This window comes from Oncorhynchus keta, chromosome 22 (genome assembly GCF_023373465.1).
Source record: "Oncorhynchus keta strain PuntledgeMale-10-30-2019 chromosome 22, Oket_V2, whole genome shotgun sequence".
NCBI lineage: Eukaryota > Metazoa > Chordata > Actinopteri > Salmoniformes > Salmonidae > Oncorhynchus > Oncorhynchus keta.
Genome location: NC_068442.1, coordinates 8,616,258 through 8,629,911, shown reverse-complemented (window position 1 = coordinate 8,629,911; position 13,654 = coordinate 8,616,258). Strand labels below are relative to the sequence as shown.

General features: G+C 45.1%; 1 protein-coding gene across 11 annotated transcripts in view; it reads left to right on the top strand.

The window, feature by feature from the left end:
- The window catches only part of LOC118400820 (neuron navigator 2-like), a 151,738-nt gene that overhangs the window by 130,315 nt on the left and 7,769 nt on the right, over positions 1 to 13,654 (top strand). For 9 of the 11 annotated variants that reach the window (XM_052474745.1, XM_052474747.1, XM_052474739.1 and 6 more), the window contains 11 exons: positions 55 to 138; positions 247 to 370; positions 521 to 678; positions 2,069 to 2,244; positions 9,236 to 9,316; positions 9,777 to 9,930; positions 10,128 to 10,278; positions 10,433 to 10,530; positions 10,655 to 10,750; positions 10,902 to 11,070; positions 11,264 to 11,499. In XM_052474745.1, coding sequence (XP_052330705.1) covers positions 55 to 138; positions 247 to 370; positions 521 to 678; positions 2,069 to 2,244; positions 9,236 to 9,316; positions 9,777 to 9,930; positions 10,128 to 10,278; positions 10,433 to 10,530; positions 10,655 to 10,750; positions 10,902 to 11,070; positions 11,264 to 11,499 — 1,527 coding nt within the window. The remainder of the gene's footprint in view (positions 1 to 54; positions 139 to 246; positions 371 to 520; positions 679 to 2,068; positions 2,245 to 9,235; positions 9,317 to 9,776; positions 9,931 to 10,127; positions 10,279 to 10,432; positions 10,531 to 10,654; positions 10,751 to 10,901; positions 11,071 to 11,263; positions 11,500 to 13,654) is intronic. The other 2 variants (XM_052474749.1, XM_052474744.1) reach the window with 1 other exon arrangement.

Genomic DNA, 13,654 nt, shown 5'->3' with positions numbered 1-13,654 from the left:
TTGCAAACTTACACATGGATAGCTGAATGCGTACTGCTATGTGCATGTCCGTAGGCTCACCTGGTAGCAGCGTTTGAGCAGAGCTTGGGGAACATGACCATCCGACTGCAGGGACTTACCACCACGGCTGAGCAGAAGGTAAGGACTGGAGCCGTCAAAATGTTGGTTTCCTCAGAAATATGTCTGTCTTTCCTTGGATGGATTGTGATGCTACCTGTGTTGCTTCATCGTGTTGTTGTACTTTAGGATTCTGAGCTGAACGACCTGAGGAAAACCGTAGAGCACATGAAGAAGCAGAACACAGCAGCCCAGGCAGCCATCGACGGTGTCATCAACCTGCCAGAGCTCACATGCAAAGGTGATAGGCCAGGTGAGAAGTTACCTCCCACATTAACATGAAACCCAACAAGAACAAATTACTATTTGTTAGTGAGAAAAAGGGCATCTGACACCGAATCAGAATGGATTAGAATTCTATGCTGGTCTGTGTCTCACTCTCTCTCTCTTGTGCATCCCACAGCCTCAGCCAATGGAAGCCCCCAGTCTCAGCAGGATCTGTGTATCCGCAGACAGCACTCGTCTGACAGTGTGTCTAGCATCACCAGCGCCACAAGCCACTCCAGCGTGGGCAGCAACTTGGAGTTGGATGCCAAGAACAAAAAGACGAAGAAGAACTGGGTAGGTCCTCCTCTCTCTGTCTGTCTATCTAGCTGGCTGGCTAGTTGTCTGTCTGTCCCTCTATGTCTGTCTGTTTATCAACATGGCTGGCTAGCTGTCTGTCTGCCCCTCTATGTCTGTCTGTTTATCAACATGGCTGGCTAGCTGTCTGTCTGTCCCTCTATGTCTGTCTGTTTATCTACATGGCTGGCTAGCTGTCTGTCTGCCCCTCTATGTCTGTCTGTTTATCAACATGGCTGGCTAGCTGTCTGTCTGTCCCTCTATGTCTGTCTGTTTATCTACATGGCTGGCTAGCTGTCTGTCTGCCCCTCTATGTCTGTCTGTTTATCAACATGGCTGGCTAGCTGTCTGTCCATCTGTCTGTCTGTCTGCACGTCTAATCTGTCAGATGTTCTTGCCCTTTCCTCCAATCCTTCTGTTTGTGCTCAGCCTTCTTGCGCAGGAGCAAAGGTGAATATGGTTATTGTTGTTAGTGAGCTGCTCTAGAAACTAGATTGTGAGTTGAGAATTGTGAGGTGTTCCCTTATTACACGTGGCAAAATCGCAAAGAAACTGCACGCAACTACGAAAAGGTCACCTGTAATCTGTTAGTCGGGAGACACGAGGTTAGGTCAATATACTCATGCATTTTCTGCCTGTAGAAAAGAGGTGTGGACACAGTATGTATGTTGGTTGAACACTGCCTGTACTAACCTATGAAGTCAAATTGAAATGTCTGCGCGTGTGTTCTTTTGTCCTGACATGATGCTGTTGCGTGTGCTGGAGGGAAGGTGAATGATGACTATGTACGCAGACGGTGATGATACTAGTATCTGTGTATTAGTGAGAAGTACAACCGTGGCGTACCTGACTATTTGACCACAAGGGGGCAGATGACTACTGAGTTTAAATATCTACATCTCCCCTTTAGTGCTTGAGTAGTCGTGGCAATTAGTGAGAAGTTTGTAAAAGGTGATAACTCTTCCTCCCTAGCCTTGTGTTCATTCCTTGTTTGTAGCTGTGAGGGTATAGTTTGCGTTCAGTCTCTTTAGTGAGCCGCCTTGTGGACAGTCTGTCTGTTAAGACCTGTCTTAACAAAACAAATCCACCCTATCTCTATTGTGTCTCCAAGTTGAAATGGTCTATGATCAGCATGCTATGGTCTTGTCTTTCCCCTCTTGTGCTCTCCTATCGTGTGGAGGTTTATGAGGTAAGATTATTAACACACCCTTTTCCAAAATGGACTTTTATTCCTTGATTAGGTGGAGATAGTGAAAGAGTAGAAGTTTGTCAACCGTTTTGTGATTCAAAATGTATTTCTGGGCTCCTTATATGTCTGTGTGCTTTACTATGTAATCAGGTCTCTCTGTTTTCTTCTCTTCTCTGACCCCATCCCCATCCTTGGCTGCAGCTGCGGAGCTCCTTCAAGCAGGCATTTGGGAAGAAGAAGTCGTCCAAGTCTGCGTCCTCCCACTCCGACGTAGAAGAGATGGCCGACTGTTCCCTGCCCTCCTCCCCCAAGCTAACTGTATACAACGGCTCCACCGCCTCAACACCCATGATCCGGAAGTCCCACTCCAACTCTCTGTGAGTACCTGGGCCCAGGCTATTAGACACTCACCTGTTTCTAAATGGGAGGGGATAGTGGATCATAGTGGAGGCTCCCTGTTTTCTCATTTAATACAGTCAACTCAGGGGTCTGGAAGATCACATGACCGTATTAATGATTACTACTGACTCCCATAGTGTCTGATACAGCTCTCTCAACAGCTTTATATTATATATAGACTACCGTTCAAAAGTTTGGGGTCACTTAGAAATGTCCTTGTTTCCCATGAAAACATAGATGAAATTAGTTGCAAAATGAATAGGACATCTAGTCAAGACGTTGACAAGGTTATAAATAATGATTTTTGATTGAAATAATAATTGTGTCCTTCAAACTTTGCTTTCGTCAAAAGAATCCTCCATTTGCCGCAATTACAGCCTTGCAGACCTTTGGCATTCTAGTTGTCAATTTGTTGAGGTAATCTGAAGAGATTTCACCCCATGCTTCCTGAAGCACTTCCCACAAGTTGGATTGGCTTGATGGGCACTTCTTACGTACCATGTGGTCAAGCTGTTCCCACAACAGCTCAATCGGGTTGAGATCCGGTGACTGTGCTGGCCACTCCATTATATACAGAATACCAGCTGACTGCTTCTTCCCTAAATAGTTATTGCATCGTTTGGAGCTGTGCTTTGGGTCATTGTCCTGTTGTAGGAGGAAATTGGCTCCAATTAAGTGCCGTTCACAGGGTATGGTATGGCGTTGCAAAATGGAGTGATAGCCTTCCTTCTTCAAGATCCCTTTTACCCTGTACAAATCTCCCACTTTACCACCACCCAAAATCAAATCAAATGTATTTATATAGCCCTTCGTACATCAAATCAAATGTATTTATATAGCCCTTCGTACATCAGCTGATATCTCAAAGTGCCTTAACAGCCTTAAACCCCAAACAGCAAGCAATGCAGGTGTAGAAGCACGGTGGCTAGGAAAAACTCCCTAGAAAGGCCAAAACCTAGGAAGAAACCTAGAGAGGAACCAGGCTATGTGGGGTGGCCAGTCCTCTTCTGGCTGTGCCGGGTGGAGATTATAACAGAACATGGCCAAGATGTTCAAATGTTCATAGATGACCAGCAGGGTCAAATAATAATAAGGCAGAACAGTTGAAACTGAAGCAGCAGCACGGCCAGGTGGACTGGGGACAGCAAGGAGTCACCATGTCAGGTAGTCCTGAGGCATGTTCCTAGGGCTCAGGTCCTCCGAGAGAGAGAAAGAAAGAGAGAAAGAGAGAATTAGAGAGAGCATACTTAAATTCACACAGGACACCGGATAGGACAGGAGAAGTACTCCAGATATAACAAACTGACCCTAGCCCCCCGACACAAACTACTGCAGCATAAATACTGGAGGCTGAGACAGGAGGGGTCAGGAGACACTGTGGCCCCATCCGATGACACCCCCGGACAGGGCCAAATAGGAAGGATATAACCCCACCCACTTTGCCAAAGCACAGCCCCCACACCACTAGAGGGATATCTTCAACCACCAACTTACCATCCTGAGACAAGGCCGAGTATAGCCCACAAAGATCTCCGCCACGGCACAACCCAAGGGGGGGGCGCCAACCCAGACAGGAAGATCACATCAGTGACTCAACCCACTCAAGTGATGCACCCCTCCTATGGATGGCATGAAAGAGCACCAGTAAGCCAGTGACTCAGCCCCTGTAATAGGGTTAGAGGCAGAGAATCCCAGTGGAAAGAGGGGAACCGGCCAGGCAGAGACAGCAAGGGCGGTTCGTTGCTCCAGAGCCTTCCCGTTCACCTTCACACTCCCGGGCCAGACTACACTCAATCATATGACCCACCGAAGAGATGACTCTCCAGTAAAGACTTAAAGGTTGAGACCGAGTTTGCGTCTCTCACATGGGTAGGCAGACCATTCCATAAAAATTGAGCTCTATAGGAGAAAGCCCTGCCTCCAGCTGTTTGCTTAGAAATTCTAGGGACAATTAGGAGGCCTGCGTCTTGTGACCGTAGCATACGTGTAAGTATGTACGGCAGGACCAAATCAGAGAGATAGGTAGGAGCAAGCCCATGTAATGCTTTGTAGGTTAGCAGTAAAACCTTGAAATCAGCCCTTACCTTGACAGGAAGCCAGTGTAGGGAGGCTAGCACTGGAGTAATATGATCACATTTTTTGGTTCCAGTCAGGATTCTAGCAGCCGTATTTAGCACTAACTGAAGTTTATTTAGTGCTTTATCCGGGTAGCCGGAAAGTAGAGCATTGCAGTAGTCTAACCTAGAAGTGACAAAAGCACGGATTCATTTTTCTGCATCATTTTTGGACAGAACGTTTCTGATTTTTGCAATGTTGCGTATATGGAAAAAACCTGTCCTTGAAACAGTCTTGATATGTTCGTCAAAAGAGAGATCAGGGTCCAGAGTAACACCGAGGTCCTTCAGTTTTATTTGAGACGACTGTACAACCATTAAGATTAATTGTCAGATTCAACAGAAGATCTGTTGAAAGACCCCCAGACCATCACATTGCCTCCACCACCAAAAGACAGAAATACCTCATTTACATAGGTATTCAGACCCTTTGCTGTAAGACTTGAAATTGAGCTCAGGTGCATCCTGTTTCCATTGATCGTCCTTGAGATGTTTCTGCAATTTGATTGGAGTCCACCTGTGGTAAATTCAATTGATTGGACATGATTGTGAAAGGCACACACCTGTTTATATAAGGTCTGGTTGACTTCTTGATATGTCACACCTGTCAGGTGGATGGATTATCTTGGCAAAGGAGAAATGCTCACTAACAGCGACGTAAACAAATTTGTGCACAAAATTTGAGAGAAATACGATTTTTGTCCGTATGGAACATTTCTGGAATCTTTTATTTCAGCTTGTGAAACATGGGACCAATACTTTACATGTTGTGTTTATAGTTTTGTTCAGTATACAGTGGCAATAAAAAGTATGTGAACCCTTTGGAATTACCTGGATTTCTGCATAAATTGGTCACCAAATTTGATCTGATCTTCATCTAAGTCACAACAATAGACAACCATAATGTGCTTAAACTAATAACACACAAATGATTGTATTTTCCTTGTCTATATTGAATACATCATTTAAACATTCACAGTGTAGGTTGGAAAAAGTATGTGAACCCCAAGGCTAATGGGGTCAGGAGTCAGCTAACCTGGAGCCCAATCTATGAGACGAGATTGGAAATGTTGGTTAGAGCTGCCTTGCCCTATAAAAACTTTTTTTTTTAAATTGAGTTTGCTATTCACAAGAAGCATTGCCTGATGTGAACCATGCCTCAAACAAAAGAGATCTCAGAAGACCTAAGATGAGGAATTGCTGACTTGCATAAAGCTATAAAGGGTTACAAAAGTATCTCTAAAAGCCTTGATGTGCATCAGTCCACGGTAAGACAAGTTGTCTATAAATGGAGAAAGTTCAGCACTGTTGCTAATCTCCCTAGGAGTGGCCGTCCTGCAAAGATGACTGCAAGAACACAGCGCAGAATGCTCAATAACGTTAAGAAGAATCCTAGTGTCAGCTAAAGACTTACAGAAATCTCTGAAACATGCTAACATCTCTGTTGATGAGTCTACAATATGTAAAACACTAAACAAGAATGGTGTTCATGGGAGGACTCCACGGAAGAAGCCGTTGCTGTCCAAGAAAACATTACTGCACATCTGAAGTTTACCAAAGTGCACCTGGATGTTCCACAGTGCTACTGGCAAAATATTCTCTGGACAGATGAAACTTCAGTTGAGTTGTTTGGAAGGAACACACAACACCGTGTGGAGAAAAAAGGCACAGCACACCAACATCAAAACCTCATCCCAACTGTAATGTATTGTGGAGGGAGCATCATGGTTTGGGGCTGCTTTGCTGCCTCAGGGCCTGGATAGCTTGCTATCACAGAAAAATACATTCCCAAGTGTTTCTGTCCACCAATTGAAGCTCAACAGAAGTTGGGTGATGCAACAGGACAACGACCCAAAACACAGTAGTAAATCAACAACAGAATGGCTTCAACAGAAGAAAATACGCCTTCTGGAGAGTCCTGACCTCAACCCGATTTGAGATGCTGTGGCATGACCTCAATAGAGCAGATTACACCAGACATCCAAAGAATATTGCTGAACTGAAACAGTTTTGTAAAGAGGAATGGTCCAAAATTCCTCCTGACCGTTGTGCATGTCTGATCCACAAATACAGAACATGTTTGGTTGAGGTTATTGCTGCCAAAGGAGGGTCAACCAGTTATTAAATCCAAGGGTTCACATACTTTTCCCACCCTGCACTATGAATGTTTACACGGCGTGTTCAATAAAAACACGAGTGTGTTATTAGTTTAAGCAGACTGTGTTTGTCTGTTGTTGTGACCTAGATGCAGATCAGATCAAATGTTATGACAAATTTGTGCAGAAATACAGGTATTTCCAAATGGTTCTTCTTGCCACTGTATATATATATAGAGTACCAGTAAAAAGTTTGGACACACCTACTCATTCAAGGGTTTTTCTTTATTTGTGCAATTTTCTACATTGTAGAATAATAGGGAAGACATCAAAACTATGACATAACACACATGGAATCATGTAGTAACCAAAAAAAGTGTTCAACAAATCAAAATATATTTAAGATTCTTCAAAGTTGCCTTGATGACAGCTTTGCACACACTTGGCATTCTCTCAACCAGCTTCATGAGGTAGTCACCTGAAATGCATTTCAATTAACCTTGTGCCTTGTTAAAAGTTAATTTGTGGGATTTATTTCCTTCTTTGAGCCAATCAGTTAACTCAAAGAAGGAAATATTTCAAATTTCAAGAACTTTGAAAGTTTCTTCAAGTGCAGTTGCAAAAACCATCCAGCGCTATGATGAAACTGGCTCTCATGAGGACCGCCACAGGAAAGGGAGACCCAGCGTTACCTCTGCTGTAGAGGAAATATTCATTAGAGTTAACTGCACCTCAGATTGCAGCCCAAACCACAAATGCTTCACAGAGTTCAAGTAACATTCACATCTCAACATCAACTGTTCAGAGGAGACTGAGTGAATCAGGCCTTCATGTTCGATTTGCTGCAAAGAAACCACTACTAAAGGACACCAATAAGAAGAAGAGACTTGCTTGGGCAAAGAAACACGAGCAATGGCCATTAGACCGGTAGAAATCTGTCCTTTGGTTTAATGAGTCCACATTTTAGATTTTAGATTCCAACTGCCGTGTCTTTGTGATACGCAGAGTAGGTAAACAGATGATCTCTTCAGGTGTAGTTCCCACCGTGAAGCGTGGAGGAGAAGGTGTGATGGTGTGGGGGTGCTTTGCTGGTGACACTGTCAGTGATCTCTGCATGTCTGGCAGACATATCAGTGTGGATGACGGATCACCACCTCAAGCTGAACCTCAGCAAGACGGAGCTCCTCTTCCTCCCGGGGAAGGACTGCCCGTTCCATGATCTCGCCATCACGGTTGACAACTCCATTGTGTCCTCCTCCCAGAGCGCTAAGAACCTTGGCGTGATCCTGGACAACACCCTGACGTTCTCAACTAACATCAAGGCGGTGTCCCGTTCCTGTAGGTTCATGCTCTACAACATCCGTAGAGTACGACCCTGCCTCACACAGGAAGCGGCGCAGGTCCTAATCCAGGCACTTGTCATCTCCCGTCTTGACTACTGCAACTCGCTGTTGGCTGGGCTCCCTGCCTGTGCCATTAAACCCCTACAACTCATCCAGAACGCCGCAGCCCGTCTGGTGTTCAACCTTCCCAAGTTCTCTCACGTCACCCCGCTCCTCCGCTCTCTCCACTGGCTTCCAGTTGAAGCTCGCATCCGCTACAAGACCATGGTGCTCGCCTACGGAGCTGTGAGGGGAACGGCACCTCAGTACCTCCAGGCCCTGATCAGGCCCTACACCCAAACAAGGGCACTGCGTTCATCCACCTCTGGCCTGCTCGCCTCCCTACCACTGAGGAAGTACAGTTCCCGCTCAGCCCAGTCAAAACTGTTCGCTGCTCTGGCCCCCAATGGTGGAACAAACTCCCTCACGACGCCAGGACAGCGGAGTCAATCACCACCTTCCGGAGACACCTGAAACCCCACCTCTTCAAGGAATACCTAGGATAGGGTAAGTAAGGGTAAGTAATCCTTCTCACTCCCCCAACAAGATTTAGATGCAAGTGGCTGTTCCACTGGTTGTCATAGGTGTTTGCACCAATTTGTAAGTCGCTCTGGATAAGAGCGTCTGCTAAATGACTTAAATGTAATGTAAATGTAAATTTATTTAGAATTCAAGGCACACTTAACCAGCATGGCTCCCACAGCATTCTACAGCGATATACCATCCCGTCTGGTTTGAGCTTAGTGGTACTATCATTTGTTTTTCGACAGGACAATGACCCAACACACCTCCAGGCTGTGTAAGGGCTATTTGAACAAGAAGGAGAGTGATGGAGTACTGCATCAGATGACCTGGCCTCCACAATCACCCGACATCAACCCATTTGAGAGGGTTTGGGATGAGTTGGACCGCAGAGTGAAGGAAAAGCAGCCAACAAGTGCTCAGCATATGTGGGAACTCCTTCAAGACTGTTGGAAAGCATTCCCCATGAAGCTGGTTGAGAGAATGCCAAGAGTGTGCAAAGCTGTCATCAAGGCAAAGGGTGTCTACTTTGAAGAATCTCAAATATAAAATATATTTTGATTTGTTGAACTCTTTTTTTTTTGGTTACTTCATGATTCTACATGTGTTCTTTCATAGTGTTGATGTCTTCACTATTATTCTACAAATAAAGAAAAACCCTTGAATGAGTAGGTGTGTCCAAACTTTTGACTGGTACTGTATGTGTGTGTGTGTATATACCAGTACCCCAAGCTGTGTATGTATGTGTGTGTTATCATTAGAGACTGCATGGCCTCATTGTTTTAGTCAATAGTTGGATGTTTGTATTGAAGCTGTTCTTCTCTTGTCTGTCTGTTTGTCTGTGTGTGTCTCTAGTCCCTTTCTCTCTCCCCTGCCTGTTAGTGGGCGTGGCTGGGGCGGTATCACTGGGGTGTTGAGGACTGGTTCTCTCGCTCGGTAATAGAGTATGAAAAATGTCTGAATAACCCACATTCACTTTATGAGCAATTCTGATGATGGCTAATCCTAACAAATGTCCTTGATGCACCAAATTATTATTTAACCAATTAATATCGACTCGATCACTGCCATGTCATCATGCCATGTTGTGCCATTGCAACTGGAATTCTGAGCCAATCACACACATCCTTCACAGGACCTTGATCTTGTCCTGTTTACAATTGCCTGAACCCCTATCTATCGCACAGTGATTCTGTGCCTCTGGATTAACTTGGAATAAGCGACAATATTTTTTTGCAGTGACAAACCAATAATTTGTACAGCATGTTACTGAGTAAAAAAAAAAATCTTTGTAAGAAAATGATAATTGTGCTCCATGAGGTTTCTTGGGGATTTGCTCTTGAGGACTAGCATTCTGTTTATCCCTGAACTGACCAGACATCTGTCTCGTGCGCAGGATCTCAGAGTGCACAGACAGCGAGGCGGAGACGGTGATGGCGCTCCGCAGCGAGCTCCGAGACAAGGAGATGAAGCTGACTGACATACGCCTGGAGGCTCTCAGCTCCGCCCACCAGCTGGACCAGCTCAGGGAATCCATGAACCGCATGCAGGTGAGGGTGATTGAAACAGGACCACATATGACCATTGATATAACATGATGAGGGCCTGGAGGTTTCCCTGACCTAGTGACCTGGCATATTCCTGGTCAAGGTTTGCATGGTCATTGGCCATCACAAAGCATGCCAAATACAAAGTTGTACGATGCTGTGAGCTGTGTTTGACCCTGTGTGTTGTAACCTGTCCTCAGGGCGAGATAGAGAAGCTGAAGACCGAGAACGATTGTCTGAAGATGGAGAGTCAGGGCAGCTGCAGCAGAGCAGCCTCACAGGCCTCAGTGGCCACACCCTCAGCGGGCCAGCCACAGCATAGCCTCGCTCTAACAGAGTCCACCAGCCTCGGTAAGAGAGAGAGAGTGTGAGTGAGCGAGCGTGCGTGCGCCTGTGTTAGTCTTTGTGCGCGAGCACATGCATTCACCTGTCCGTGTGTGTGTGTGTGTGTGTGTGTTTGTAGTCCTGTCTGCTGTAGCTGATATCTATGTCCCTGTCTCTGTAGACATGTTGTTGGAGGACAACGGGGACGGTAGCTCACGGAAAGAAGGACGACACGTCAAGGTGGTCGTAACTCTAGATGAGGATGCCAAGTGGAAAGAGGTATGAAACTTCTAACACTTCCAACCCAACAGTAATTACAATGGCTATCAAGAAAACGTATGCCTTTCACCTTATTTGTCCTTAATATCAGATCTTATGATAAGTTCGTCCTCATATTTTATAGGAGCGTAGACCTCGCCAGTTCCTGATTGGTTGCATTGGTGTCAGTGGGAAAACCAAATGGGATGTGCTAGATGGGGTGGTCAGACGTCTCTTTAAGGTAAATCAACAGACACTAAAAACTCAGCCTGTTATAGGAGTGACTAGAGTGCCACTTGTATCTGACATGTGATTGGTTGGTGGTCCTTTGTCTGATGTATGATTGGTCCATTGTCCTGTATCTGATGTTTGATTGGTCCCTGGTCCTGCAGGAGTACATTATCCACGTGGACCCAGTGAGCCAGCTGGGTCTAAACTCAGACAGTGTCCTGGGCTATAGCATCGGGGACATCCATCGCACACGTGGGACTGACACCCCTGAACTTCTGCCCTGTGGATACCTCGTTGGAGACAGTGACACCATCTCTGTCTCCCTCAAAGGTATGGGCAAGAATGGACCTCTCGGAAGTTTGGAAAATTAGAACTATACCTCTACCACTCGCATTGTTTTTGCTGGCAGTCAATATTTAAATAAATTTGAACCCTGTAATTTAAAGCGGTCTGGATCAGTCAATAACAACACCAGTGAACCTATCCTTTAATGTATGTGTCCTCTGCTGCCCCCTGCCTGCAGGTGTGTGTGAGCACAGCCAAGACGACTTGGTGTTTGAGACGCTGATCCCCAAACCCCTGCTGCAGCGCTACGTGTCCCAGCTCCATGAGCACCGTCGGATCATCCTGTCTGGCCCCAGTGGCACCGGGAAGAGTTTCCTGGCCAGCCGATTGGCCGAACACATAGTGCTGAGGGAAGGGAGAGAGGTCACCGACGGGACCATTGCCACGTTCAACGTAGACCACAAGTCCAGCAAGGTCTGTAAAATACTATCATGATTAATATGTTGAATGTAGGAAAGAACCTTTACCAAGGGATACTTTCTGTATGATAGTGGAGGTGTCAAAATGTAACCGATATGGAAATATATGAGAGAGGAGATTCACAAATGGAAATGCTTATTCCCCTTACATTGCAAATTGGAACTGTTGGAGGATACAGTCATTGGAAAAGAGTGTTGCCAGGTGACATATGACGTAGATAGATCAATGATCAGTGGAGCGAGGTTCGCCATCTCTGGCATTTACTTTTTTTTTGCTTTTGTTGTAATAATCTACTTCTTACTAAAATGTCTAACGCTTACAAACCCAGCAGGTTTGGTCTGCTCCAGTTGTAATACATTGTGCGTAGCTTTTAAAGTGTATTTTTGCTAACATAGGTACACGTAAAAAACCGTGGTATAGAAGGACGTACAGTGGCTTGCGAAAGTATTCACCCCCTTGGCATTTTTCCTATTTTGTTGCCTTACAACCTGGAATTAAAATTGATTTGTTGTGGGGGGTTGTTGTATCATTTGATTTACACAACATGCGTACCACTTTGTAGATGAAAAATATTTTTTATTGCGAAACTAACAAAAAACAGAACTTGAGGGTCCATAACTATTCACAACCTAAGTCAATACTTTGTAGAGACACCTTTTGCAGCAATTAGGGCTGCAAGTCTCTTGGGGTGTGTCACTATAAGCTTGGCACGTCTAGCCACTGGGATTTTTGCCCATTCTTCAAGGCAAAACTGCTACAGCTCCTTTAAGTTGGATGGGTTCTGCTGGTGTACAGCAATCTTTAAGTCATACCACAGATTTTCAATTGGATTGAGGTCTGGGCTTTGACTAGGCCATTCTAAGCCATTTAAATGTTTCTCCTTAAACCACTAGAGTATTGCTTTAGCGTTATGCTTAGGGTCATTGTCCTGTTGGGAGGTGAACATCCATCCCAGTCTCAAATCTCTGGAAGAATGAAACAGGTTTCCCAGGGTGATGAGGGGTGTTGGGTTTGCACCAGTCATAGAGTTTTCCTTGATGGCCAAAAAGCTTAATTTTAGTCTTATCTGACCAGAGTACCTTCTTCCATATGTTTGGGGAGTCTCCCACATGCATTTTGGCAAACACCAAACATGTTTGCTTATTTTCTTTCTTTAAGCAATGGCTTTTTTCTGGCCACTCTTCCGTAAAGCCCAGCTCTGTGGAGTGTACGGCTTATGGTGGTCTTGTGGACAGATACTCCAATCTCCGCTGTGGAGCTTTGCAGTTTCTTCAGGATTATCTTTGGTCTCTTTGTTGCCTCTCTGATTAATGCCCTCCTTGCCTGATCCGTGAGTTTTGGTGGGTGGCCCTCTCTTGGCAGGTTTGTTGTGCTGCCATATTCTTTCAATTTTTTAATAATGGATTTAATGGTGCGCCGTGGGATGTTCAAAGTTTCTGATATTTTTTTATAACCCAACCCTGATCTGTACTTCTACACAACTTTTTCCCTGACCTGTTTGCTACATGTATATATCTGTTTTCCCCTCTAGGGACTGGTACTGGAGAATCTTTTCATAATGTCCTCCCACAAAGGTACTTGCCCTATCCAGAGTAGCCTACTCTCTCCATTCTCTGACAGCTGGAGCTGCTAAAGTTAATCTTTTCACCGTCCATGACTGTTAGCTACCTAGCTACAAATGCATTTTGAGTTTTTAGTTTTCAATGATACATACATCAAGATATCTAGCTAATATGAAGTTTTTATTTAACTAGCCAAATTAGTTAAGAACAAATTCTTATTTACAATGACAGCCTACCCTGGCGACCCTGGGCCAATTGTGCGCCGCCTTATGGGACTCCCAATCACTGCCGGATGTGATGCAGCTTGGATTTGAGCGAGGTACGGCAGTGACGCTTATTGCGCTGAAATTCAGTGTCTTAGACCACTGCGCCACTCGGGAGTTAGCTCGCGGGTGATATATTTTTTCACTTAGCTAGTTATACCGTATGTAAAGTTGGCTAGCTAGCTAGGTATCACGTTTCAGGTAAGATCCAGATGCAGACAGTGTTGAAGTAACAAAAGTGTATTACTAATACAGGGGCAGGCAAAATGACAGGTCAGAGGCAGGCAGAGGTCAGTAATCCAGTGTGTTGGGGCAAGGTATAGA